Below are 26,586 nucleotides of genomic sequence, written 5' to 3'. Positions count from 1 at the left end.
GACACACAGACAGGGAGAGAAGCTTGGGGTCAGAGCGCAGGGTCTGCCATTGTATGGTGCCCCTGGAGCAGTTGGGGTGAAGGGCCTTGCTCAGGGGCCCAACGGAGTAGGATTCCTCTGCCGGCCGCAGGATTTGAACCGGCAACCTTCCAGCCACAGGCGCAGATCCTGAGCCACAGAGCCACCGCTCCCTCCTTACATGTACATGTATTGATCATCTTTTACCTGCAAAAAGACCAAACTGGAGGCGTGATCAGCATTGCCACCTTGCAGCGCTGGGGTCCCGGGTTCAATTCCGGACCTGGGGTGCTGTCTATGTGGAGATTGCATGTTCTCCCCAAGCTCGTGTGGGTTTCCTCCGGGTGCTCTGGTGTCCTCCCACAGTCCAAAGACATGCTGGTGGGTTAATTGGCTTCTGGGAAAATTGACCCTGGCATGAGTGTGTGTGTGTCTGTGTCTGTGTCTGTGTCTGTCAGCCCTGTGACAGACTGGCATCTTGTCCAGGGGTGTACCCTGCCTTGCGCCCTTTCCTTTCTGGGATAAGCTCTGTCTCCCCTGCCGCCCTGAATTGGATGAGGCGGATAGAAAACAAATTGATGGAAGATCTTAACTGCCGTGTTGGTTAATATAGTTTCTACACTTAAGGAGTATGTGAGTTTCACAGTAAGGGGGTCATGATGAAAGGTACAGATTCAAGTGTTTGATTTCTGCATAGTGAAAAGCCATCGTCCCAACATTAGTTTGTAAATCACTGCTGTTTTTTTGGGGGTTTTTTGGTGGCGGTGGGGGTTGGTTGTGTGATTTTCCCCACTCACTCCTTCTCTCGCCCTTCCTGCCTCTTCAGGGCATTAAGCCCGCCAGCTTTGACAAGGTGAGCGACCCCGAGATCAAGGAGATCATCGAGGGCTGCATCCGCCAGAACAAGAGCCAGAGGTGGGTGTGCCTCAGAGACAGAGAGGCTGCAATGCAGGGCCTCTCGCTCCGTTTCTGTCCCTCGTATATATTCCTCTCCCTTCTGCTGCTTCTTCTCTTCACTTTCTTTCTATTTCTCTTCTGAGTCTCTGGTTCTCCTTCCTCCCCCTCGCTTGTGCTCAGTTTCACCACGTTACCTACAGGACATCTGCTAATAACTCCCCCACAATCCCAGCAACCCTTCCTCTGTTTATCTTACTGTCTCCCTCTCTGTGTTAATTACTGTGTTAAATGTCTCCTCTCTCTCACTCTTCCCTCTTCTCCAACTCCTGTGATTAGTGTCTCCTCTGTCTACGGTTCCACTCTTTCACCCCCCTTAAATCCAGTCCCTAAGCATTTTCATTAAATACCAAATAAAGTTGATGTGAATAACAACAAAGTTCCTCTTTCTCTTTCTCGCCTTGCTTATCACCATTTCTACCTCTCTGTCTCTCAAACTCAAATCCAATGAGCTTCATTGCTGTGGCTAATGACGAGTGTTGCCTGAGCAATAGCAGTTACAGGGCAAGTACAGACTATTACAACAAAAACATTCCTCTTATAGTTGTTGTCATCTGAGATCTCTGTCCCTCAGGCCGTGGCAGGAGATCACATACAGGGGCTACAGCTCTGTTGCGTTTTCCTCCCCCCAGAATAACCTGAAGCTGTTCTGGTTGGGGCAGGTGTAGGAATTCTGGGATGGATTCCATTTGTTATTCTGGGGAAGTCATCTCTCTCCCGGCCTCTTTTCCTCTCAGGCTGTCTATAAAGGACCTGCTGACCCATGCCTTCTTTGGGGAGGACACGGGCGTGCGGGTGGAGCTGGCGGAGGACGACGACGGGGTGAAGGAGTCCCTGGCCCTCAGGATCTGGGTGGAGGACCCCAAGAAACTGAAGGGCAAGCACAAGGACAACGAGGCCATTGAGTTCAGCTACGACCTGGAGAACGACGTGGCTGAGGAGGTGGCCCTGGAGATGGTGAGAGAGGGAGTGAACAGTGCTGTAGCTCACTGTGACTGACGGAGCGAGAGAACGGCGGCGCATCGCTTCCTCGCAGTGCTGGGGGCCCTGGGTTCGATTGCTGTGGTGCTCCCCGTGTGGAGATCGTATGTTCTTCCCGTGTTAGCGTGGGCTTCCTCTGGGAGCTCTCTGACAGGTTTCGTCCCACAGTCCACAGACATACTTGATGGCTTCTGGGAAAAGTGGCTCTGGTGTGAGCGTGTGTGTCTGGGTGTTCCCTGTGATGGACTGGCGTCCCGACCAGCAAGCCGGTTGCTTGCCAGGAAAGGCTCTGGCTCCGCTCTGGGCTGGATAAGCGGGTTAGGAAAGGGATGGATGGGTGGGGTGAGAGAGAGAGCAGATGAGCGAGAGAGAGAGAATGGGGTTAATGCACCCTGTGGGGAGGTTTGAAGGGGGCAGAAGTAAAAGCTGTGGTAGTGGTGTTGTGCCGTGTCCTTTAATAGCTGTGTAACAGTGCCAATAACAGAGATCACAACAACTGCAACCCCTGCATCATTATTCAATTCAGTTCATTTTTATATAGGCGCTTAACAAAGCAAGTGACCATACATGTTGTGAATACAGAACAGAAAAGACCAGAAGTAAGGAGGAATAAAAACACTCTAGCTAACATTATACAATTAAAAAAAAGAACAAATGAATAAGGGAAAAAGGAATAAATGAGTAATTATTATTAGCAGCAGCAGTAAGAGCAGCGCTGTAATGCTGTTGGGTTTTAACTCAAACGTTCTTCTCTCTCTCTCTCTCCCGGCAGGTGAAGTCAGGCTTCTTTCACGAGAGCGACGCCAAGGTGGTGGGCAAGTCCATCCGCGACCGGGTCACGCTCATCAAGAAGTCCCGCGAGCGGCGGCAGCTGCTGCGGGGCTACGAGGAGAGGCGCGACTCCCAGCCCCTGTCCCTGGGGGGCGCCGTGCCCTCCTCCTCCTCCTCCCAGCCCGGCGGCCTCTCCTCCGCCGGCCTGCTGGCAGGGGTGCCGGGCGGCCCCGAGCCCGAGGAGCTGCCGGAGGTGGACCAGCACGTCAGGCTGCAGCAACTCCAGCTGCAGCTCCAGCAGGCCTCCCTGCCAGCCGCAGCTCCCCCTGCAGGTACAGCCCACAAACAGCACCGCCGCGAGGGCACCCTGCTGGCCTGCACTGCCTTAAAGGTCCTACAGCTACTTTACCGATGGGGTGTTTGTTTGAAACACTGCCTAGTTACAGTGCAGTGCCCATTCCTAGTCAAACATAAACTGTTTTTGGCAGCAGTGTTAACGCTTGCAAGCAGCCCCCGGAGCAGACTGTTCTGTGGAGCGGGCCGGTTCTCTAGGATAATCGCGAGGGTCTTGGCATCGTCTCCCAGATGTACTCGGAAACTGTAAAAACTCCTGGAAAGATCAAAGGGAAGTGGGAATAAAAGTCAGTGTGTGCGCTGCGCAGAGCTGTAGTTAAAAAGATCCTTTTACTTAGTGTGTGAGAGGTGATTGAAGCATGTACTTTCCATTCGGAAAGCGAGGGCAACAGTCTCCACTGGAGCTAAAGTCCACAATGATGTCATTGTTTGCGACATCAAAATTGCTCTAATTATGCTGTCCCTCTGCTCTGCAGTAAACCCAGGCAGGCTGAGCTCTTCTGTTGCCAGGGAGATGTGCAAACGTAGTTGCAAAGTCCAATGTAACTTTGTGTGCACCAATCTATGGTGTTTGTCGTGTTTGTTTTCTTATTACGTGTTGGTTTGCTTTTTAATTTAAATTTCACATCTGTGAAATGCAAAGCTATAAAATACTAAGAATGTTAAAGTAATTTGGAGACAAAGGAAGCTGCATGAATTCACTTACGTCAAAGTGGTGATGTAATCAGACTCTTCCCTGTTCTCGTCTGTAATGTTGCACTACCAGTACTGGTTTAAAGCAGAGTCCCGGGTTGTGTCTGAATGATTTTCAGCCATTTCAGGCTAAATCTAATTGTGCTGCAGCCTGGAGGCCGACAGACATAGCTAACAATGGAGATGCCCTCCCAAAATAAGGTGGCATGTTCAGTCAGAGAAAATGTGTGACAACCCACCAGTGAAAAGTGCTATTTTATTAATATAATCTCCATTCTTTTCGCCACCTTATTCACCACAGAGAATCAAACTATTATGAATATAGAATAATAAGATCACTTTATTGGCCATATACAATTTCTTGTATTCCGAATATGTCTTTTCACAGACCCCAGCTTGCTCTCCAGGAGACACACAGACAGGGAGAGAAGCTGGGGGTCAGAGCGCAGGGTCAGCCGTTTATACGGCGCCCCTGGAGCAGTTGGGGTTAAGGGCCTTGCTCGGGGGCCCAACAGAGTAGGATTCCTCTGCCGGCCGCGGGATACGAACCGGCAACCTCCCAGCCACAGATCCATAGCCACAGAGCCACCGCACCGCCAAATAGTCATGCTTATCGCTTCTGAGTTGCACTGAGTTATCAATCAATATTTTTCTATAGCATCTTTCACAGAAGGTTCAGTCAAAGCAAAGTTCGGCCAGCCACATGGAAAAAGATCTCAAACACGAAAAAATAAGTGAACTGAACAAAAAGAAGAGGGAGAAAATAAAAGACATAACAAAATAACACAGAAGCAATGAAAGCACTGATAAATCGAAGCAGTTCAGGTCATATGTGTCATTGACTGTACTCTCTAAAAAAACAGCATAAAAGAGTTCTGTAGGACAATGTCTTCTTATCCTTTAGGATACTGAACTGAGAGCAGGCCCGATCGGGAATGGGGATACGATACGGGGACATTAGCTTCTCTTTCCATGATGTCTTCATCTGGCCTCGGAAATGACCTTTCGCCACACCTTTCGACTAGGAATGGGCACTGGGAGAGTAATAAATAACCTGCAGTGTAAACAAAGGCCTTGGTGTTTTTTTGCTTCCTAGGGGAGGGGATACCGGGGGAGAGCTGTGGGGGAGCCGCGGCGACCTCTGACCCCCTGGCTAGGAGCTATGCCGTGAGTTCTGAACCGCTGGTCAGTGGACAGCACCAAGTGCCCCCGTCGCAGGGGGAGTCTGGACTGCACCAACAGCACCTGCAGTACCAGCAGGCGCACGCTGCAGCCTACCAGAACGCCACCTCCGTGAGTCAGCCCTCCTTCTTTGTCGCACACTACATCCCTCGTGCCTCTCCTCCTGCCCTGCTCCCCAGGAGCCACGTGTCTTGCAGTTGGCTTTCTCTGAGCTGTTACGTTACTGAGCCATTAACTGTCAGAAGCTCAGGAGACACTGACCTATTAGACTCTCTCCGACAAGCTTCCAGAGCTCCAGTAAAGATTTTGTCATCAGGTGGATGGATGTTGCACACATGGTGGTGGGGGTGGAGGGGATCCCCATTACTGTAAAACGCTTTGAGTGGAGTGTCCAGAAAAGCGCTATATAAGTGTAAGCAACTATTATTATAACCTCCTAGCCTCTCCTCTCAACAATGAAGACAGTTGATTAGGTTAAAGTTGCAAATTATTTCTTCAGGTAATGGCTTGTTTAAATTTACTGATAGATCAGCTGCAACCTGTGGACGCCAAGGTCCCAGACACCTCAGCAGGGAATCTCTCTATCTTTCTGTACTTCTGTAGTTCCCAATACATTTCTATACCATACTGCTTGTACCTTTGCAGGCCTCAGGTAAAGCTCCCTATAGCTGTGTTACTTTGTACCTCTATGTACATCTCAAGGCTCTTGAGCTGTCTCTGCACCTCTGCTTTCCTCTCTCTCACTATTTGCCTCTGTACCTTCCCAGTCTTCTCCACAGCTGTCTGCCTACCCTCTGCCTTCCACCTTCTCTGTTCAGATATCAGACATCTGCATTAGGTAATATTGAACTGATAGTAGCCTGATATATATTTGCACAGGTATATTTCCATATTTATTTAACTATTATTATTTTGTTTAAATAAGAAACTAATAACCCATATACAAAGGTATTTGATGAGAAAGTGTACATCGCATTGACTGTGAGGAGACCAAGCCGCTGTTTGCTTTGCACTTTTTAATTCATGGCGTGTGAGAAAAGCCATTATTTACACTGATAAGGAAAGCAAAGGGCAGACTGTACATGTGTGTACTTGGTCTTGCCTTTATTATTTTTTCTCATGCATTTTTTCAGTTTTACCACTTTTTTGTACATAAAGAGCACTCAAGTGCGTGCAATGTTTGTTACTGCTGCCTACGCTGCTGACAGCGTCTGAATCAGGCAAAAGACGACGGATAAGGAGCCATGAATCAGAGATGAGCTCAGCGGGGACAAGATACAGAGCTCTGCCTTGTTAAAACCAGCAGGCTCCTTCTTACAGAGTGTAACCACTGTCAGTATGCAAGGTTTTTCTGCAGTTAATAATGCCTGAACCATGAGTTCGCTTTGCCGTTGTCTCACAGTTCACGATGCCTCCCAACACGTTGCCATGCTTTTATCCCGATTGCACTGCGCCTCAGCAAGTTCCTTAACTTGGCTTTTAGCCTGACAGACCTCAGTCGGCTCGCCTCTTGCCTCTTCACCCTAGTCTTCCAAAACAGCACCAGATGCAAAGCAATGTGGATGCAAAAAAACGTAGCAGTCCCGTATCTGGATAGGTTTGTGCACCACTGAACCAGGCTGTAAAAATGCAGGCACGCAGGCGTCGCAGAGTGCTGGAAGTGTGGTAGGCACAAACCTGGACAGCCTCCTGTTGGGTTGGTGGCAGGGTTCTTGTTTTAATCTCGGGGTTTTGTCAGACTCTTAGGTAGAGAACAATGCCACATTAATGGAACTGGGCTGGAGCCTCTCTGTCCCACTGAATTAAAAATACATGAGGGGAAAGAAAAAACATTTAAGCAATGCTAGAAAATGCTTAATGGAGAACTAACAAGGCTTGCACTGAGTTCAGGCACAGTACTTTGGAGCAGTGCTACACCAGGCACTTGGTTCGCTCTTCATTGTGAGGGTTAATTCCTTTTTAATTCACTCAAAACAACACAAAGGGCTTCAGTTATGTCAAATTAGCCTTGTCGCTGGATGTGGCCCAAAGCCCAGCTCAGAATAGTCCCCCAAACAAAATCTAGTCTTCAGTCTATTTTTCAGGTGTTTGTATGAAAAGAACTCATTCTTCAGTGGTGGTTGCTTTCAGACGTGGTGCCCCCTTCATTCCTTTCGTATGTGAATAGCTGGACTTGGCCTTTCCCAGTGCTCCAGTCCGCTGGGGAGCTCTCTAGTGTCTTCCAAGTTTTCTGTTTAGTAACTGCCCTCTGTATGTACCACACTGTTACATGTTCATATATGAAGTTACATGTTACGTGTTCATACATGTAGCCTGTCCCACAAACTGTTGTATTGTGTCCTACTGAGGTTTAACCATGTCCAGGCTCCAGGATGCTTCTGGGCTGCGCTTTGTTAGTTGTGTATTATGTCCGGTGGGGAAGGCGCTGTACGCAGCTCTGTCACTCCCTCCCTGTTAGCTGGAGACACAGATGGCAGGCATGTGCGGGGGCTATTTAAACGTGGACACCCTCCCCAGCTGGTCCTGAAACCAGCTGTGCTGCTGCAGTGTCTTCTGCACGTAACTCAGAGGCATCCTGCGTCTCCTATGGGTTAACCCCTAATCTTAACAAGCCCGGTCCCAGGAGGATAATGTGGGTAAGTGCTGCTCGTCCCAGTGTTCTTGAGGAGTACCCTGGCTCATCCCTGTCTCTCCTGTCCCTTTTTACTCAGATCCCCCCTGGACCAGTATACCCCCAGCACCATCCTCAGCAGCAGTCCTTGCCCAGTGCTTCACCACTGGCAGCCCAGCTCCCTGCCCAGTCCTACCAGCCCATACAGGCCGGAGCCCAGCCACAGGTACGGCCCTCATCCTCCTGGGCAGCAGGCAGGGACACACTCCAGCAGTGAGATCAGCATGACAGGATAACGGGAAGCCTTTGCATTTCGGCTCTCGGGGAACCCTGGGTGTTTCCTTCAAAATCTTGAAGTATGAATCTGGAAAGAAACACTTTTTTAAATTTTACAGTGACAGTGAAACTCCCTGTCAGTGTCACTTCTGTGGTTGTTTCACTGGTGAATGAAGTTGGCAGGGCTCTGCCTGGTCAGAGACTCCGATGGGTATTTCCCATTAGCAGAAGAGCTCATTTGAGCTTAACGCGAGGAGGTGTGACAGCTTTGGATGCGCGTCATCGCAGATCTTCAGTTGTCATGACAGTGTCATCGCGCGTTTCTGCTGGCCTGCTGGGTGGGCTCGGGAGGAGATAACAGTTGCTCATGGAGATATGGTTCGCCACATGGCCCAGAAGTGTCCCGTTCCTCATAAGGGCTAACTCCCAATTGTAAAAAGATGAGGAGAATGACAGGTAAATGCAGCTTGTCTCCAGATTTGTGAGGGGAATTCAGGAGTTTCAATCAAGCTGCCACTTCAGGTACCTGCCTGCGATCTGTTTAGCAACAGTAATGTCATGTTAGCATCAACCCGTCACCACCTGGCAATGTGACACAGCCCTTCCTCTCTGCGACCTCTCTGATCTTCCTGTCCTCCTGGGCTTTACAGAGAACAGGAAGCATGTCCCACCCTCAGATGCTGCCGATGGGTCAGAGCCCAGCTGTGGGTCTGCCAGCGGGTCAGAGCCCGGCCGTGCAGAGCATGCCCACTGTGCCGAGCGTGATGCCCACAGTTGTCCCCGTGCAGAGTTTGCCTCAGCCGGCTGTTGCAGGACCCCAGGTTTCAGCTGGAGCTGGGCAGCACTTCTCACAGGTAAACCCCTTCACTGATGGCTCCCTCTTCCTCTTTCCCTGCCTGCCTTTTCCCTGTCTTTACCTCTCTGAATCTCTGTACCTCTTTACTCCATCTCACCGATTGCCTTTCTCCAAAACTGTTCATCTTCTGGTCTCTTTTCCTGTGTGTCTGAAAGTCCACTGCTGTCTGCCGCTGTGTCTCTCTCTGCTTCTTCAACACCTGTCTCTCCCTGTCGCTCAGTCTGACAGCTCCTGGAGCACAGTCTTGTCACGTTACCCCTGAAGTAGGGGATAATTGTTTAAGTGTGCGGTTACGTTGTTGTTTCTCTGCTTTTGTCCTTGTATTATGTTTCATCCTGTCCGTTGTTTTCCATGTTTGTAGATCGGTGTAAAACGCAATAAAATTATAAATAGCAAAACAAACAACGACTCACTCTCTGTCCCTGTCTGTGTCTTCTCTGTCTGTATGTTTGTTTTATTGAAAGTGTCTTAAGTATCAGGGTTTCTGTGCCTGTTTTGCCTACTGCTTATGTGCGTCTGAAGTTTTCTGTCTGTCCAGCTGATGCTGAGGTCCAGTCTGTCAGACTAATACATTAGTCTGACTCATGCATTAGAAGTCTGAAACTCACTGAAAAGAATATTACATATTATTTCCTCCACACCATTAAAATGCAGGTAATAGGAATTTAATATGTGGCAGAATAATAAAATAAATGAATGAACCAAATTAAGTTTAAATGGGGGAATACGGTAAGCCTAAATGTAAATACTAATGAGCAGGAACAGTGAGATTTCATACTCGGGAAAGGATGACTGTCTGAGTTATGCACAATGGACATAGGGGGGTGTAAACGTTATTTAAAACATTATATTTTAAATTATTTTTAAATGTCTGTAGCGATGGCCATAAAATGAGGACTGAGGGTGTTTTGCTCGTGTAAAAAGCTGTTGAAAATCAATCCTTTCATTTCGGCTAAACGAATGTTAGTTTTGCGAATGATTCATCCTGTACTGTCACAGACGCTCTCTGGCAACTCAGTCTACTCCTCCCACGCTAACAATGCTTCGCTCTTTCTTTCTCTTCCGCTCCTTGTCTCCCTCCCTCCATCCGCTCCTCTCTAATCAGCCCCTCCAGCAGCTCGATGCCACGCGGCCGTCTCATGGCGCAGAGGGACAGCTCCTGACCCAGCTGCCAGTGGGAGGGGGGTCAAGCGTCTCGGAGTCATGCATCGTTGCCTCGCTCCCTCCCTCCTCCTCCTCATCCTCCTCCTCCTCCTCTTCCTCTGCCTCTACCTCCACTGCCCCCTCTCTGTCCCTCCCTGTCGCCCAGCCTTTCCAGCCCCCGGTGTCGCCGCAGGCTTCTGCCCCAAACGCCCCCCTGGCCGCGCCGCTCTCAGTGGGCGAGCCCCGAGACTCCCACCCCGGGGGGCCCTACCTGCCCCAGGCTGGGGGGGTAGGAGGAGGCGGGGTCAGCCAGCAGGTGCTATCCTCCCTGCCGCAGCCCCAGGTCCCGCCCCAGCTCACCGCCGCCCCCTTGCAGAAGCAAGACTCGCTGCACCAACACCCTCCGCAGCCCCAGCAGGCCGCGCTGAGGCCAGCCCAGGCCTTCCCTCCCCCCCAGCCCCCTCCGGCGCAGGCGGGCCTGTCCGAATCCCAGCCCCCGCCTTCCTCGGTCGTCCACCCAGCGTTTCTTTCCCAGCCAGCGCAGCAGCTCCCCCTGCAGGGCCGGGGAGGGGTAGCGGTGGCTGCTGCGGAGTCTCTGTCCGTTGTGCCGGATCCTGGACACACGCAGCCGTGCCCTCCACCGGCGCAGGGCCAGTTCTTCATGGAGCAGCAGCAGGCAGGTTTACTCCACGAGCAGCAGCCCGCGCAGGCGGAGCAGCAGCCCGGGGCCTTCCTGGGGCAGCACCCGCAGCTCGCCGCGCCGCCGGCTCCCCAGGCCCTGCTGCAGACCCACGCTCCGGCCGAGCCCCGGGCTCCGGCCCTCCAGGCGGAGAAGCACCGGGCCTCCCTTCAGGCCCAGGGCTCCACCGAGACGCAGGGGCGCTCCCTCCAGGACGCCTTCCTGCAGCAGCAGGCTCTGCTGCAGCAGCAGAGAGCGTTTCCGGCGCCTTCCGGTGTGGACGCTCAGTACCCGCAGCTTCAGCCCCAGGCCCAGGCTCAGATGCAGGCCCAGTTCCGGTCGGAGCAGCTCTATCTTATCCAGCAGCAGAACCAGCAGCTCGCCTTCCAGCCTCAGCCCCAGCAGCCGCAGCTCCCCCTGCAGCTGCCTGAGCAGCAGCCGGCCCCCTCTCACCCGGCACAGGCCAGCCAGCAGGCTTTGCAGCAGCAGTTCTACCTGCCCCCTTCCCTGGCCCCCTCAGCGCAACCCCAGCCGCCCCAGCTCTGTCCGCAGCTGCAGGCCCGGCCCCTGCCAGACAGCCAGCAGACGGTGTATCCCCCCCCCGTCCCTCAGCAGCAATCTCAGCCCCCCGGCGTGGCTCATCCAGGGCCGCAGCCAGTCCAGTTGCCACCGCAGAAGGCGCCACCCGAGCCTTCGCAGGCTGTCTCGCAACATCAGCAGCTGGCCCAGCACTACCAGATTCAGACGCAGGGCCCGGCGCCCCAGGCATCGCAGCAGCAGCAGCCGCCTCTCCAGGTTCAGATGCAGATGCAGCAGCAGGCTTTACTGCAGGGGCAGGTCCAACGGGGGGTGCAGCCCCCCCCGTCCCCGGCCCCAGGGGTGCAGCCCGGGCAGCAGGGGGCGACACTGCTGGGGCAGGCGCAGGGGCAGGCGCAGCAGCAGCTGGCAGGGGTTCAGACACAAGGACACGTGCAGGCGGCGGTCCAGCAAGCACAGCCTCTGCCCCAGCTGCCACAGAGGCTCCCCCAAGCCCCGGCTGGAACCCAGGTGGCGACGCAACACGAAACGCCACCCCCGCCAGTTGTACAGTCAGGCCAAATTGCCGCGCAGGCTCAGGCGCACTTGCAGCAACAGAGACGACCATCTCAGCCTCTTGCCCACGTTGCGCAGCCGGCACCCCACGCCCCATGCATAGCTGAACCCCATGCTCACCCGGCTGCGCCGTTCCAGCAGCACTCCCAGATCCAGAGTGAGCCACAGCTGCCACACCCCCAGGCGGCTTTCAACAAGCCAGAGGCCTTACAGCCGCGACAACCTGCACAACCGCACATTCCAGAGCAGCAGGGACCACCGCCAGCAGCACAGCAGCATCAGCCTTTTGCCCAGCAACATCAACCTGTTGCCCAGGAACAACAGGTCCCACAGCAGCAACAAGCCACCCAGCAGTTAGCGCAGCCAATGCAGCAGCTAGCCCAGCAGCAGCTGTTGCAGCAGCAGCAGCAGCAGCAGTCCGTACAGCATCTATGGCAACCACCACAACAGCAGTCAGCTCCGCCAGAGGCAGTATGTCACCTCCCACAGCAACACGAGCTCTCGCAGCTACAGCAGCACCAACAGAAACTGGACTTGTTAAGACAACAGGAGCTCCTTGCTCAGCAGCACCATCTACAGGGCCAAGCGGCTGAGCAGCACACTCAGATACCTCCACAGGTGGGACTGACCCCCCAAGAGCACAGTCAAATAGTGAAGCAGCCTCAAGCATCCACCCTGCAAGCACCGCAAGCTCAGATACCCCAGCAGCAGGCCCCGGTGCAGCAGCAGGCCGTGCCGCCTTTACTGTACAGCCAGGTGTTGGCAGCCCCTCCCCCATCTTCACTGCAGCAGTCGCACGGTTTCTTAGACTTTCAGCACCAGCAGCCTGGTCTGCCAGCACAAGCCCAGGCCCAGGCCGTGGCTCAGACCTCGGGCCCGGCCGGCTGGGCGTCCCTAGACCAGCACCACCTCCCCGAGACCCAGGGAGCAACGACTGGCGGGCCTCCGCAGCCGCAGCCTGCTCTCCTCGGTCACCAAAAGCCACCTCCCGGCCCCTCGCAGTCCTACCCCAGCTACCCTCCCTCCTCCTCTTCCTCCTCCGGCCTCCTGCAGCCTGTAGGGGGCAGCGTCCTCCTGCCGGCCCCTGGGCATTCCCCGGGTGCTCCTGCTCAGGCCGCCGCCGCGGAGCCGGTGCCCTCGGAGAATGCAGCCGCCGCAGAGACCCTGCCCCAGTGCTCAGCGCCTCACCCTGCTTCGACTGCTAACAGCCAGCCGCCGCTCCCTCCCCCAGCGCCGGCCGCTGACCCACTGATCCCGCCCCAGGTACAGCGCACGCGACCCCTGGTCGGTCAGGCACGCACGCACAGAACGGGGCAGGAAGGGACAAGCCCTCCCCCCCTTCTGACACGGTGGCTCTGCACTCTCAGTCACATCAGCATGTCAGAAACAGGAGATGGACAAGTGTCGAATAAACGCCTTCCCTGTCGGGGTGTTTTTAGTGTGGGAGGGGGCAACACCTTTCAGTACACCTTAGGGATTGCATGGGGTAACAGGAGAACACTAGACTGCAGTGTCTTTAAAAACCCTGAAGACCTCTGCTGTATTCCGGCGCTGATTTCTGTTTGTGTTGGTCCTGTAGGGCCAGCAGGACGCCCCTGGCATCCTGGGTGGTGAGCCGGTCCAGCCAGCCCAGCCAGTGAAACCAGAGACCACGCCCAGGTAACTTAACGCCTTCTGCTATCCTTTAACCTCCTGAGGGTACCACTCACTCCAAAAAGAGAGGTAAAGAAACATAACTAGGAGTTGGTTTAAAGACCGACCGAATGCCTAAAACAACATAGAGACTTGAGAGTTTACGGGGACTGCAAAACCCCATGCTCAGGGAATGAGGGGAGGAGGCGATTCTGAGGTTTCTGTCTTTTGAGGTTTTTTAACATAGTGTGTTCTCTTTCAAAAACAAAGAAAAAATAATCAATGAGATATTAAGCAGGTTTAACATGAAACATGTTTCGATTTGACTAAATTGTAGTTTTGCAAATGTGTTGTTTGAGCAAATGAAAAGTTTTGGACCGTGAACGGGAGGCCTTGCCTGTACTGTTGTTTCATCCACGTTAGCAAAAACAACTGCTGATGTCGTTGGCCGATGAGCTCTTCCGTAGCCTTCATGAGCACACCACAGTTCGTAGACGAGAGGTGGTGTAGAACTATTGTTGTCACACAGCCCTGTTAGAGTGAAAGAGCAAGGGAGTCACTGTAAAACTGTAAGAGTAAAGCACAAAGCACAAAGGAAGCACCTTCCTCTCAGACCCCAGGGGCAGAACCTGCTTGGCTGTACCACCACTGGTCCGGGCAGGGAGGATGTGTGGCCACAGCCGGAATTGGAATGAAATATCTCGGAATCTTAATCCGAATCCGAGTAAATGAGTTAGATGGGTAGTGGAAAACTGTGAAACCCATTTTGTTAAGTATTGAAATTGTTTAATCTCAGGTTGTATCACACAGGTGCAAAGCCGTAAAGAACAGTGGTGGTCCTGCCTGCACCTCCATTTTTTATGCTGGGGGGGGAGAGTGGACGAATAGCAGCCCGGTTCCAATTCCTCTTTCTGTGTGTCCCAGTGCTGCTCCAGGAAATGGGGAGGAGGGGAGCTTGGCGACCAATGGGAAGCTTGAGAAACTGAAATCCCAGCGACGCTCGTCCTGCCAGCGGACAGAAAAAGCCACCCGCTTCCAGCTGTTCATGCTGCAGGTCAGGCCCCCGCGGCTCTCCAGGCCCGGCCCCAGCTTTGTCCTTGGCGTTGCCTGGATTCGTAGTGTTTTCGGCCTCCTGGGCGGATGCGTGTGTATTGTGTTAAGGCTTGTTCTGTGCTTTCACTGAAAAGACACAAAGCAGGGTGTGTATGCTACAAGGCTTCAAACCTACTGCCTTCTCGAAGGCTGAAATTAAATCGCCAAGACCGACAACACCTGGCAACAAGAGTGGTGTTTCAACAATATCTTTCTCTCCCTTTTCCTCTCTCTCTCTTCCTCTCTGCCCACATTTTGTATCTCTATATCAACTCCCTCCCTGTACCCCCGTTGTCTCTGTACCCCTTTCTCTCTGTATCTGTTCCTCTCACTGTATCTCTGTTCTCTGTATCTCCTCCTCCCTCTCTCTGTACCCCTTTCTCTCTGTATCTGTTCCTCTCTCTGCACCCCGTTCTCTCTGTATCTCTGCTCTTTCTGTATCTCCTCCTCCCTCTCTCTGTACCCCTTTCTCTCTGTATCTGTTCCTCTCTCTGTATCTCTGCTCTTTCTGTATCTCCTCCTCCCTCTCACTGGACCCCTGTCTCTCTGTATCTGTTCCTCTCTCTGTACCCCGTTCTCTCTGTATCTGCTCCTCCCTCTCACTGGACCACACACTCTCACTCTCAGGTGTCCTCCAGCGGAGACAACATGGTGGAGTGTCAGCTGGAGACTCACAACAACAAGATGGTGACGTTCAAGTTTGACACAGAGGGCGATGCGCCTGAAGACATCGCAGACTACATGGTGAGGGGCAGCGCGGACGGCCGCCACACGGCGGAGCGCAGTCTTATCAGAGCATCTGAAGATTGGCCTCTTAATGAGCTGTGCATGATTCACAGGGTGCTTGCTTGCTGCAGAAATTTGTCAGGGATTTCCAGGCAGGTTCTCATCAATATGGCAGGTGTGAATGAGATGGGATTAGTGTTTTTTTTCCTGACTTCTTCAGACTTTCAAGATATGAAATTGTGCCTTTGAATTCTAATTTAATGATGCTAAAGGGCACAGTTTTGAGTTGATTCAGCTTCTTTCACTTTTAGGGTATTCCATCTTTGATTAAACACCGCAAATATGTTTTTAAGAGTAGCTCGATTTGTGCGTCAACTAAGCTCATTGGTGGTGGTGGAGGGGATCCCCATTACCTGTAAAGCGCTTTGAGTGGAGTGTCCAGAAAAGCGCTATATAAGTGTAAGCAATTATTATTATTATTAAGCTCTGTGCTGGTGTTCGAGGACAGTACTGCATTATAGGTTCTGTTTACTGTGTGTTCCCACCTCTTACCAGCAGAGGGTGCTGAGGGCACCTGCTCCTTGCTTGATTTGTCATTGCATCGATGGCTCGCCCCAATCTGAGCCCTGCCAAATTCACACCCAAGATTAAGGAGAAGATCAGGCTTCAGTCACAACTTTTATCTATACCATTAACACGTGGAGAAGTTAGTATTGTGATTTGTTTTTAGTGTGCTGCTTGAACCAGCCCTGCCAAAACTACAGTTGGTGACACACTTTTCAGAATAAACCCACACTAAATCAAGAGCACATCTCTTTGCTGCTGAAAAATCTTGCCTCATGTCTTTTGCACCGTATGTGTCCTGTATGCCATACGATATATTTTACTTCAGATTTTAAATCCCTCTAGAGGAAAGGGGTTTGTTGACTGCTCTCTATTCTGTCTATGCTTCTCTGTATGTTATTCATTCATGTAGACTCCGCTTGAAGTAACAGTATACAGCATGTCGGTGCATATGTGTTATCAATGCTGAGTGCTGTGTTTCCAGGTGGAGGAAGACTTTGTGCTGGACCTGGAGAGGGAGAAGTTTGTGGAGGAGCTCAGGGCCATTGTGAGCAAAGCACTGGAGATCCTGCGCTCACGCTGCCCTCTGGTGGGAGAGGGGGACAGCAGCAGCCAGGTTAGACCGAAGGGAGAAGGCATTGAACACCACCCACACCTCACCAGAGTGTGCACTCTTGTTAGTCGGAAACTCTCACAAAATAAACAGATCTTCACTGGCAGTGGCCTTTATTACATATGTGTTGAGATAATGAAAAGCTGTGTAGCTGATAATGAAAGTGTTTTCTATTTAAGGAAACCCATTGGCATGAGGCAGTTAGTGCTGTTGACTCACAGCTCCTGGGTCCAGGGTTTGAATCTGGAACTGGATCCTTCTGTGTGGAGTTTGCATGTTCCCAATGTTCACATTGGTTTCTTCCAGGTGGACAGTTTTGTTCCTCACTGATGCTCTATGGCTAATTGGTGTCTCTAAGTTGCCCCAGTGCCAGGGAGTGTGCCCTGCAGTGATGTGGTGACCCACCGATGGTACAGTCCAGACCTAAGCCCTGTGTGTCCAGGCTCAGCTGCAGGTTTTCATGACCCGTACCAGAAAGAAGTGGCTTCCTGATGAGGGATAGATGGATTTCGTTACATCTATTTACTTATATTTTACCACCGTTATTCGAAGGAGCTGTGTGGTTGAGGAGATTCTGTCTGCTTGTTAATACTGTAATTGTTAAAAGTGGTAGAAGTAGAGTCTAGAAGGCAGCATTTGTGTACTGTCAGCTCAGCAGCAGCTTCCCTGATATTTAAATGTACTCAACTCACATGTGTAGCAGAATTCACTGTTGTTTTAACCTAAAGACGACAAGAAAAATAATTTTCAAAACAGGGGTAGACTGTTGTTCTAAAGCAGAGGAGTCCTGTCACGTAACCCATCATTCAAGCTTAAAACAGTCATCTAAAGACATTTACATCTAAACTTTTTTCAGCACCGCTTACTAGAATTCCTACACAACGCTTACTACACATTACTAGGGGATCAGGAGCAGGTGGTTGTTTGATGTTAGGAGGTGATCATTTACACAAAGAGCTGTGGGTGTCTGGAGCAAAACACCCAGTGCTATTGCTGAAACCGATCCTCTGGTTCCTAGATCCTACGGGGGCCGGTGAGGTGACGTCCTGGAGTTCATCTGCTGCTGGACGACTTTTGGGAGCTGAACAGAGCTCTTGTTTGTCTGACGAAACCTCTCATGCAGAAAGGACCATTCTTGTAGACATTAGCAGCCTGACCTTTCCATCTTCCTTTGCCTTGCAGACTGGATCGATGGAGCAGCTCCACATCAACCCACCTGCCCCGCCCAGTGGTGAGTGAGCTGTGCACTGCGCTATCAGCATTTCCTTTCAGGTCACAAGAGAGCGTGAGGAACATGGAGAGGGAAGCCTTTTGTTACTCACGAAGAATGTTGAGAGATACCCGTTTGTTAAAAGACGCTCAGTAAGCGGATTGTCTCTCCTCTCTCTGTTCCCACTGTCCCTCTTCACTTGTCTCCTGCTCCCTCTCTGTCTCTGCTTCTCTTTCTTTCTCGAACACTTTTTCCTGTTCTCACCATCTCCTTTTGCCCCCTTTTATCTCTCCCCTTTCCTCTCTGCCCCCGACCACCCTCTCTCTCCCCGCCCTCTCCCTCTCAGTGGACGCTGCCCCTCAGTCCTCTCCCGTCGGCCGGTGGAGGTTCTTCATCAACCAGACGATTAAACACAGAGACTCCCAGTCAGCCCAGGGTGCCCCCACGCCCCCTGCTGGTTCCTCCGCAACGTCACAGCCAGCGGGGCAAGATGCTCCCGGAACCACGGCAACGGACAAAGGTAAGGCAACTCCGCTGCCGTTTCCACGTGCGTTTTCAGCCCTGCTCTCAAAACGTCACGGTCAGCTCAAGTAAACGACCGTCTCACCTGGCCCTTCCCTTGGAGAGGTCGTGTTTTCTCCCAGAATACCCACAGCTCCCATAGCTTCACGGTATACCTTAAAAGGCGTGGGCTGATCTTTCCCGTTGGCTGCAGTGTGAGCCACAAAAAGTGTCATTTCTGAGCAGAGAAAATCGTTTTCACCTGCGAATCCTCAGCAGTGCCCAGAGCTGCCAGGTGGTATCGGATTTGAGGAGAAACGGTAAGCAGACCTGGTAAGCAAAGCTGGGATGTGTGAGGTGCCTCGTGCCACCGTCTGTAATACTTCACTGCTGTGCATTTTCTCCCATTGTTTTCAAATCATATTGGAGGGAAGAATGGGTGTTGTCTGTGAATAATTCAGATGGTTTATTTGTTAATAACAAAAGGGGCTAGGGTAACTTAGGGCACAGCTGCCATCTGGAAGACCAGGATTTCAGAAATCTGTGGCTATTCCCAGAGCAGTCAGAATTGAAAGATGCAGATTTTCCAGGTTTGCTTTGATTGACTCAACCTCCCACTGTACTGGATAACCTCCTTTGTTATCCAGTACAAGTGCGCAGCCAAAGGAAAATTTCCTTCTTACTTTTTTTTATTTTTTATTTAACCTGAAAACATAAGAGTTTAAAAACACAATGTCATTAATGTTTTTATGGGTTTTTTCACGTTATAGTGGGTGAGCGATCAGTGAGTAGTTTGCTTAAATGTAATGAGAATATTAATTCTAAGTACTACCATAATAATATTTTGTTCTCTCCCAGATGGTGAGGGAAGTCAGCGGTCAGGGTCTTTCAGTGCAGCTGGGACAGGTGCCTCCCTCTTGCCCTCACTTTCAGCCTCTGCTCCGGCCTCCCTGTCTGCCTCTGCTGCATCCTTGCCCACATTCCCTTGTGCTCCTGCATCCACTGTGGATCTGGGTTCAGAAGAGGGAGGCGCTGGAGTAGCAGGAGAGTTGATACCTCACCCTTCATCTGAGGACCAGCTGCAGCCACAGCAACAGCAACAAATTGAGCTACAACAGGATCTACAGCTGCCTGGACAGGCACAGCCTCTTGGACAGCTGCAGCAGACGCAGCCTCTTGAACAGCTACAACAGACACAGCCTCCTGGACAGCTGCAGCAGACGCAGCCTCCTGCACAGCTGCAGCAGACGCAGCCTCTTGGACAGCTGCAGCAGACGCAGCCTCCTGGACAGCTGCAGCAGACGCAGCCTCCTGGACAGCTGCAGCAGACACAGCCTCCTGCACAGCTGCAGCAGACACAGCCTCCTGGACAGCTGCAGCAGACACAGCCTCCTGCACAGCTGCAGCAGACGCAGCATCTTGGACAGCTGCAGCAGACGCAGCCTCTTGGACAGCTGCAGCAGACACAGCCTCTTGGACAGCTGCAGCAGACACAGCCTCCTGGACAGCTGCAGCAGACGCAGCCTCTTGGACAGCTGCAGCAGACACAGCCTCTTGGACAGCTGCAGCAGAAACAGCCTCTTGGACAGCTGCAGCAGACACAGCCTCCTGGACAGCTGCAGCAGACACAGCCTCCTGGACAGCTACAACAGACACAGACACAGCCTCCTGGACAGCTGCAGCAGACACAGCCTCCTGGACAGCTGCAGCAGACACAGCCTCCTGGACAGCTGCAGCAGACACAGCCTCCTGGACAGCTGCAGCAGACACAGCCTATTGGACAGCTACAACAGACGCAATATCTTGGACAGCTACAACAGACGCAATATCTTGGACAGCTGGAGCAGACACAGACACAGCCTCCAGGACAGCTGCAGCAGACACAGCCTCCTGGACAGCTACAACAGACACAGCCTATTGGACAGCTGCAGCAGACACAGTCTCTAGGACAGCTGCAGCAGACACAGACACAGCCTATTGGGCAGCTGCAGCAGACGCAGGCACCTGGACAGCTGCAGCAGACACAGCCTCTTGGACAGCTGCAGCAGACACAGCCTCTTGGACAGCAACAACAGGCACAGCCTATTGGACAGCTACAGCAGACACAGCCTATTGGACAGCTACAGCAGACACAGCCTCTTGGGCAGCTGCAGCAGACGCAGACACCTGGACAGCTGCAGCAGACCCAGCCTATTGGACAGCTACAACAGACACAGCCTCTTGGACAGCTGCAGCAGACACAGACCCAGCCTATTGGACAGCTACAACAGACACAGCCTCTTGGACAGCTGCAGCAGATACAGCCTCTTGGACAGCTGCAGCAGATACAGCCTCCTGGACAGCTACAACAGACACAGCCTCTTGGACAGCTGCAGCAGACACAGACACAGCCTCTTGGACAGCTGCAGCAGACGCAGGCACCTGGACAGCTGCAGCAGATACAGCCTCTTGGACAGCTGCAGCAGATACAGCCTCTTGGACAGCTGCAGCAGATACAGCCTCCTGGACAGCTACAACAGACACAGCCTCCTGGACAGCTGCAGCAGACACAGACGCAGATGCAGACACCTGGACAGCTGCAGCAGACACAGCCTATTGGACAGCTGCAGCAGACACAGACGCAGACGCAGACACCTGGACAGCTGCAGCAGACACAGCCTATTGGACAGCTGCAACAGACCACGCCTCTTGAACAGCCGCAACAGACACAGCAACCTGGACAACTGCAGCAGACCCAGCCTCCTGCACAGCTGCAGCAGACCCAGCCTCCTGCACAGCTGCAGCAGACCCAGCCTCCTGCACAGCTGCAGCAGACCCAGCCTCCTGCACAGCTGCAGCAGACACAGCCTATTGGACAGCTGCAGCAGACGCAGACACCCGGACAGCTGCAGCAGACGCAGACACCCGGACAGCTGCAGCAGACGCAGACACCCGGACAGCTGCAGCAGACGCAGACACCCGGACAGCTGCAGCAGACCCAGCCTCCTGCACAGCTGCAGCAGACCCAGCCTCTTAGACAGCTACAACAGACACAGACACAGACACCTGGACAGCTGCAAGCAGAGCTGCAGCAGCAGTTTCAAGTAGAACAGCTAAAGAAATTTCAACATATAGAGCTTCAGCAATTACAACAGCAACACATTGAGCAGCAACTACAACTAGACCAACAACAAAAATTACAGAATCAACAACAGCTAGAGCTGCAACAGCGAGCACAAGAAGAGCAGTTAGCACAGCAAACCCAGCAGCCGCAGTTATCACGGCCAGAGCAGTTACTTCAGCAGCAATCATCGCCACTGCAGCAACAGCAGCTTCAGCTACATTTAGAACAGCTGCAGCAAGTGACACAGCCTCAGCAACAGGTAGAGCTGCAGCAGCAACAACCACTGCAGCTGCTTACGCTGCAGTCTCAGCAACAACAAGCAGAGGCGCAGGCACAGGAATTACAGCTGCAACAGCAGCATTGTGCGCAACAGGCTCAGCAACAACAAGCAGAGCTGCAACCACAGCAGCGGCACCTAATAGAGCAACAGCTACTGAATCCACAGCCTCTGGAGCATCGGCCGCCACTTCAGCTACAGCAGCAAGTGCACCCAGAGCCGCCTCTGCAACAACAAGAACAAGGACAAGGGCAGCTGCAGCTGCAGCATCAGTTTCAGCAGCAGCAGCAGGAACTGGAGCTACGGCAGAGGCTGGGAATCCAGCAGCCGCAGCAGACACAACCCCAGCAGCAGCCAGGGGAGCTGCAGTCGCTACAGCAAAAGCCTTGTGACCTCCTGCCCCAGCAGCTGCCCCGCCAGGAGTCAGTATGTGCATCGGGGGACGCAGACCGCGAGGACAGTGGGTCCATACTGGCTCAGGAGAAACTTCGTGCCTCAGAGCCCTTTCTGCCACCCCTACAGGGCCTCCTTCCTGGCCTCCCTGGTGCTCCAGTTGCCATGTCCCCTGTGGAGCCACTGGGGGGCGTGCTGCCCCAAGGCAGCCAGTCAGGCCTGACGCCTGCTTCCATACCCAGTCCTGCCCAGCCATCGTCCGTGGCTGAGTCCGACAGCGAGGGGCCGCCCAAGGTGGAGTTTGTAGACAACCGCATGAAGACCCTGGATGAGAAACTGAGGACGCTGCTGTACCAGGAGTACAGTGCCTCTGGGACCTCCCCAGCAGCTACCCCTCCCACCTCTTCTACCTCCCCCCCTCACTCCTCCACCTCTGTGACTGCCGGAGTGACGACAGCCTCTGCTGCTGCTGCCCCTGCAGGGGAGGACACCCTGCCTCCGCCTCCCACCCCTGCTGCCCTTCCCACCCCTTCCTCCTCTGACACATCTCCCCACTCGTCTTCATCTTCCACTTCCTCCTCTACTTCCTGCTCTCGTTCCTCATCCTGCCCTGACCTCGCTGGGGTCATGGAGGGATCCGAAGCCACGGTGGGGAAGGTCCTGGCCGCCGAGGTGCCCCCCCTTGCCCCCCCAGCTCCACCCTCCTCAGACGCTGGGGCTGTGCAGCGCCAGCCAGCCCCCTCTTCCTCGTCCCCTTCCTCTTCCCCCTCCCCAACTGTCCACCCGCCTCCCCCAGCTCACAAAGGCACTGACCCCCTGCCCATCGAGCCGGCTGTGTTTGTAAGTGTCCCCTGGGTACATTGTCGTTGTGCCTTCTTGTTGTGTCTTCCAATAATTCTCCCCGTGTGCATCATCGGTCTGCATCACTGTTGCTGTGTGGAGCTTCGTCAGTTTGTCTCGATCTGTGTCGCTGATCTCATCTTGTAGTATGAGTGTTAAGTCAGTGACTGTCAGCGCCGTTCTCTGTCACTCTCAACGTGGATGTTTCTGGGTGTCCCCCTCCCTGTGTTTTGTCTCAGTGTGTATCAACACTTGGTGTGTGTGTTTGTATCTCACACTTGGGTCTCTTTCTGTCCATATGCTGTGTTGTTAAAGCAAAAGATGGAGTTTCAGAGTGGCGTGACCAAGAATGACACTGACTCAAACCACAGACTTGAGCCCTGTACTCCAGATGTCACTGGTTCAGGCCTGGGGTGTGTTGTTAGCTGGTGTGGCTGCAGTTCTTCAAGTGTCCGAGCACTGCTTGCGCTGGATGGCTTAGTGTCAGCCAGGAGACCTGGTGCAATGAGCAAGCAGCGCTCTCTGTGTGAGAAGTGCTGCTCCTTCAGGTGGTTATCAATACACTGTGAGGCACAGTGCAGCTCCAGTAATAGGGCTCAGGCTCATGTTACATGTAACTTGCCTAAACGGTATGGAATGCTTCTGCAGAAGGAAACCTGGTCCCCTGGCATAGTGGAGTTCTCCAGTTTCTGGGGAACACTGCTGTGGTCCCTCTTAGCCCAAAAGCGATCATAATTAAATTGCAACGGGGTATAGCAGAGTTGCACCTGTCACACACAGGGTGACAGGTGACACTGAGCCCGTCGCAGAAGTGCACAGTCCAGTGCACAGGCGCTGGGCAGTGCAGAAAGGTGCAATCACAGGGCCTCATTCTCCCCAGTCCCCTGCGACAGGGGTTGCGGTGACAAGCCAAACTTGCAGACAGTTGGTATCTCTGAGGAGTGAGGGTATAAGACAGCAGAATGATTGTGGATTCAGAGTGTAGAAAAGTGAATTTGAATCATGGTGAAAGCTCAGAAAGGTCTTGTAAAGCACCAGCCTAAATACGATAACCCATGGTAAGGCAAATTTAAGATGTAAGTGTCATAGCATCATGGGAAACTCACTTCCCTGTTTATGTATCACTTTGCCATTACTGTGTTTGAAGTAGTTCAAGAAGGGAGATATGTCAGCAGGCACAGGCTGCAAAGGAACAAGTAAAGGTTTATTCCATGCTGAAAAGAGAAGAAAAACACGTTTCGGCTGTTCAGCATGGAATAAATTACTGTGTTTGTGTTCGTCAGACTCTGTCATCTTCTCTGCTGCCTATTGCACTCTTCAACTTTCGCAGTGTCTCTGTGTGCAGTGTGGTTTCATGACTGTACCTCAGTTTGTGTCGCTCTCTCAGTGTCTGTGTGCAGTGTGGTTTCATGACTGTACCTCAGTTTGTGTCGCTCTCTCAGTGTCTGTGTGCAGTGTGGTTTCATGACTGTACCTCAGTTTGTGTCGCTCTCTCAGTGTTCGTGTGTGCAGTGTGGTGTCATGACTGTACCTCTGCCTGTGTGCAGTGGGGTGTTGTGACTGTGCCTCAGTCTGTGTTGCTCTCTCAGGGTCTCTGCCTGTGTGCAGTGGGGTGTTGTGACTGTGCCTCAGTCTGTGTTGCTCTCTCAGGGTCTCTGCCTGTGTGCAGTGGGGTGTTGTGACTGTGCCTCAGTCTGTGTTGCTCTCTCAGGGTCTCTGCCTGTGTGCAGTGTGGTGTCGTGACTGTGCCTCAGTCTGTGTTGCTCTCTCAGGGTCTCTGCCTGTGTGCAGTGTGGTGTCGTGACTGTGCCTCAGTCTGTGTTGCTCTCTCAGGGTCTCTGCCTGTGTGCAGTGTGGCGTCATGAGTGTGTCGCCCTCTCGGTGTCTCTGTCTGCGTGCAGGTGTGTGTAACTGTGTGGTTCCTCCCCAGGCGATCCCCCCTTGCTCCGAAGCCTCTTCCCCGGGAGACAGCGCGCCACCCACCCTCAGAGCCGGAGCACAGAAGCTGCAGGCAGGAGGTGGATATTTTGGCCTAACCTTTACTTGTCCTAGTCTCAAAAACCCTGTTAGCAAGAAATCCTGGACTCGCAAATTGAAAAGCTGGGCTCACAAGCTCCGGCACTCTACCAGCTTATTCAAGAGAACAAGAGTCCAGCAAGGTAGCGTCCACAGCATTAGGGCTCTGCAACACCTTTCCCTTTTATTTAGCTTTTTAATTTTTCCCATGTTTTTGCATGTGTAGATGTAGGCTACATTTATTATGTTGATTATCCCCCTTTTAACTTTTTTTAATGCATTTTGTCAGCTTATTGATTTTTCACCCCCTTTTTTAAACGTTTAGGATATATATACACGTTCAGTAAATATCTGAATTAGAAAACACTTCAGGGCAATATGTACTGTGTATATGGAGGCCTATGAGACAAAAATCTTCTTTCAGTTCTCTTAGTATTTATTTTATAAATGCATAGATGTGACCTGATCTCAAACCTGTGCTCTTGGAGCTGAATTCTTAAAGTTGCGTGTTGGATATTTTGAGTTTATAGTGCTGTTTCTGCATAAGTAACAGTGGAATGAAAAGTCGACTCGGGCTTTGTTAATACTGTAGTTCAGAGCTTCTTGCCAAGATCAGTAGTATAATTTTGATAATTCACTCTATAGAGCCTGGTTTTGAGAGGGTACATGTGTATTTGCAGATGCAAGTATTGGCAACAATGTACCTGAAACAATATTATTCACTAATTTATTGATTAGAATGAATATTGTATTTTGAACTCCCAACACTGGCTCTAAGTTTTTTTTTTACTAACCATTCATCGTAACAAGTGACGTGCCTGACGCAGGGTGCCAATATTTACCTCTGAGAATACGAAACGCAATATATAGGTGAGAGTGGGGAACAGACCAGGAGCAGGTGGAGGTTAATTCCACGCTGAAGAGCAAAAAGAAAGAAGAAAAGGGCATTTTTTCAGGCTCATTTTTTCCTATGAGGCACCTGAAGGTGCTGCGTCACTGGATCACGTCTCTTCTTTCTTTCTGCTTTCCAGCCGCCTCTAGCTGCTCCTAGAATAAAAAATATATATACGTACTGTGTACTGTATATATATATTTCAATGATAATATGAAATACGATCATATGAAATATACCCTTTTTGAGTATATATATCTTGAGCATCACACCCATCCTGCTGTTCCTTGCACATCCCTGTTGTGTGCTTTTATTTTTTGTTTCGGCTGTGTTAACCCCCTCCCCTCTGTCCGTCTGTCCCTCTGGAGTCCCCGTTGATCTCTTCCTTTGTTTTAGCTCATTTCTGTCGTTGGTGTAACTGTTGTGGTGATGGTGGTGATGGTGATGACGGCGATGATTTTGCCTTGCGCGTCGCTGCAGGTGAGTGGCAAAGGGGCGAGCTTGTATCTATGCAGTAGCCGGCCACACCTAAATTGTCCTGTCATTCACGGCCCTTAATTACCACGGTAATTACCACAGTAACCAGCTCTGAATGACGGGAGGTGTTAGGTGGGGCTGGCTACTGCGTTTGTACTAGCTCAGCCCCACCGCTCATCCGTGGTGGCGAGCATGACAGATTTGTCTCTAAATGACCGGCTTAACGGTTTTTCTTTTTATTTTATTCTGTGACATGGGAGATTGACCTTCACAACTGAAGTGAGCCTCGTTCCACAGCCTCACCGGGAGACGAGGTGGCCAGACGAATGCTTAAAGAGTTTGATTTTAGCATCTGGGTTTTCTGCAACATTTTAAACCAGCTTTTGAACACCTTAATGAAATCCCCCGCAGTACAGTTGTGTCCTAGACCCTCCCAGAACATTATACAGTTTCAGCATTAGCTCCTGATTTTTTGCTAAATGCATTCATGCAGTACTTTAATTTGAGTTGGACATATCTCTACACTTGCTTCGTTCATTCTTGGGCCGCTTGGACCGAGGGGGTGTGCTGCCAGCTTGTTATTGATTCTCCGGCGGCTGATCGATTATGTGACAGCGCAGTGCTGTGGAAATGCCGTGAG

The 26,586-nt window shown here is 52.0% G+C and overlaps 1 protein-coding gene across 4 annotated transcripts in view; it reads left to right on the top strand.

Moving 5' to 3' along the window:
- wnk3 (WNK lysine deficient protein kinase 3) overlaps positions 1 to 26,586 on the top strand; it is an 83,752-nt gene that overhangs the window by 44,959 nt on the left and 12,207 nt on the right. The window contains exons 6-21 of one of the 4 annotated variants that reach the window (XM_069183525.1): positions 845 to 933; positions 1,710 to 1,929; positions 2,726 to 3,056; positions 4,868 to 5,064; positions 7,665 to 7,790; positions 8,491 to 8,694; positions 9,802 to 12,873; positions 13,190 to 13,269; positions 14,167 to 14,296; positions 14,962 to 15,078; positions 16,109 to 16,240; positions 17,420 to 17,468; positions 17,794 to 17,967; positions 18,807 to 22,561; positions 24,492 to 24,579; positions 25,866 to 25,949. In XM_069183525.1, the coding sequence (XP_069039626.1) occupies positions 845 to 933; positions 1,710 to 1,929; positions 2,726 to 3,056; positions 4,868 to 5,064; positions 7,665 to 7,790; positions 8,491 to 8,694; positions 9,802 to 12,873; positions 13,190 to 13,269; positions 14,167 to 14,296; positions 14,962 to 15,078; positions 16,109 to 16,240; positions 17,420 to 17,468; positions 17,794 to 17,967; positions 18,807 to 22,561; positions 24,492 to 24,579; positions 25,866 to 25,949 (8,848 nt within the window). The remainder of the gene's footprint in view (positions 1 to 844; positions 934 to 1,709; positions 1,930 to 2,725; positions 3,057 to 4,867; positions 5,065 to 7,664; positions 7,791 to 8,490; positions 8,695 to 9,801; positions 12,874 to 13,189; positions 13,270 to 14,166; positions 14,297 to 14,961; positions 15,079 to 16,108; positions 16,241 to 17,419; positions 17,469 to 17,793; positions 17,968 to 18,806; positions 22,562 to 24,491; positions 24,580 to 25,865; positions 25,950 to 26,586) is intronic. The other 3 variants (XM_069183534.1, XM_069183537.1, XM_069183531.1) reach the window with 3 other exon arrangements.

Source organism: Lepisosteus oculatus, chromosome 2, assembly GCF_040954835.1.
Source record: "Lepisosteus oculatus isolate fLepOcu1 chromosome 2, fLepOcu1.hap2, whole genome shotgun sequence".
NCBI classification, from domain to species: domain Eukaryota; kingdom Metazoa; phylum Chordata; class Actinopteri; order Semionotiformes; family Lepisosteidae; genus Lepisosteus; species Lepisosteus oculatus.
The sequence above is the reverse complement of the archived record's forward strand: the minus strand, read 5'-3'. Positions and strand labels throughout refer to the sequence as shown.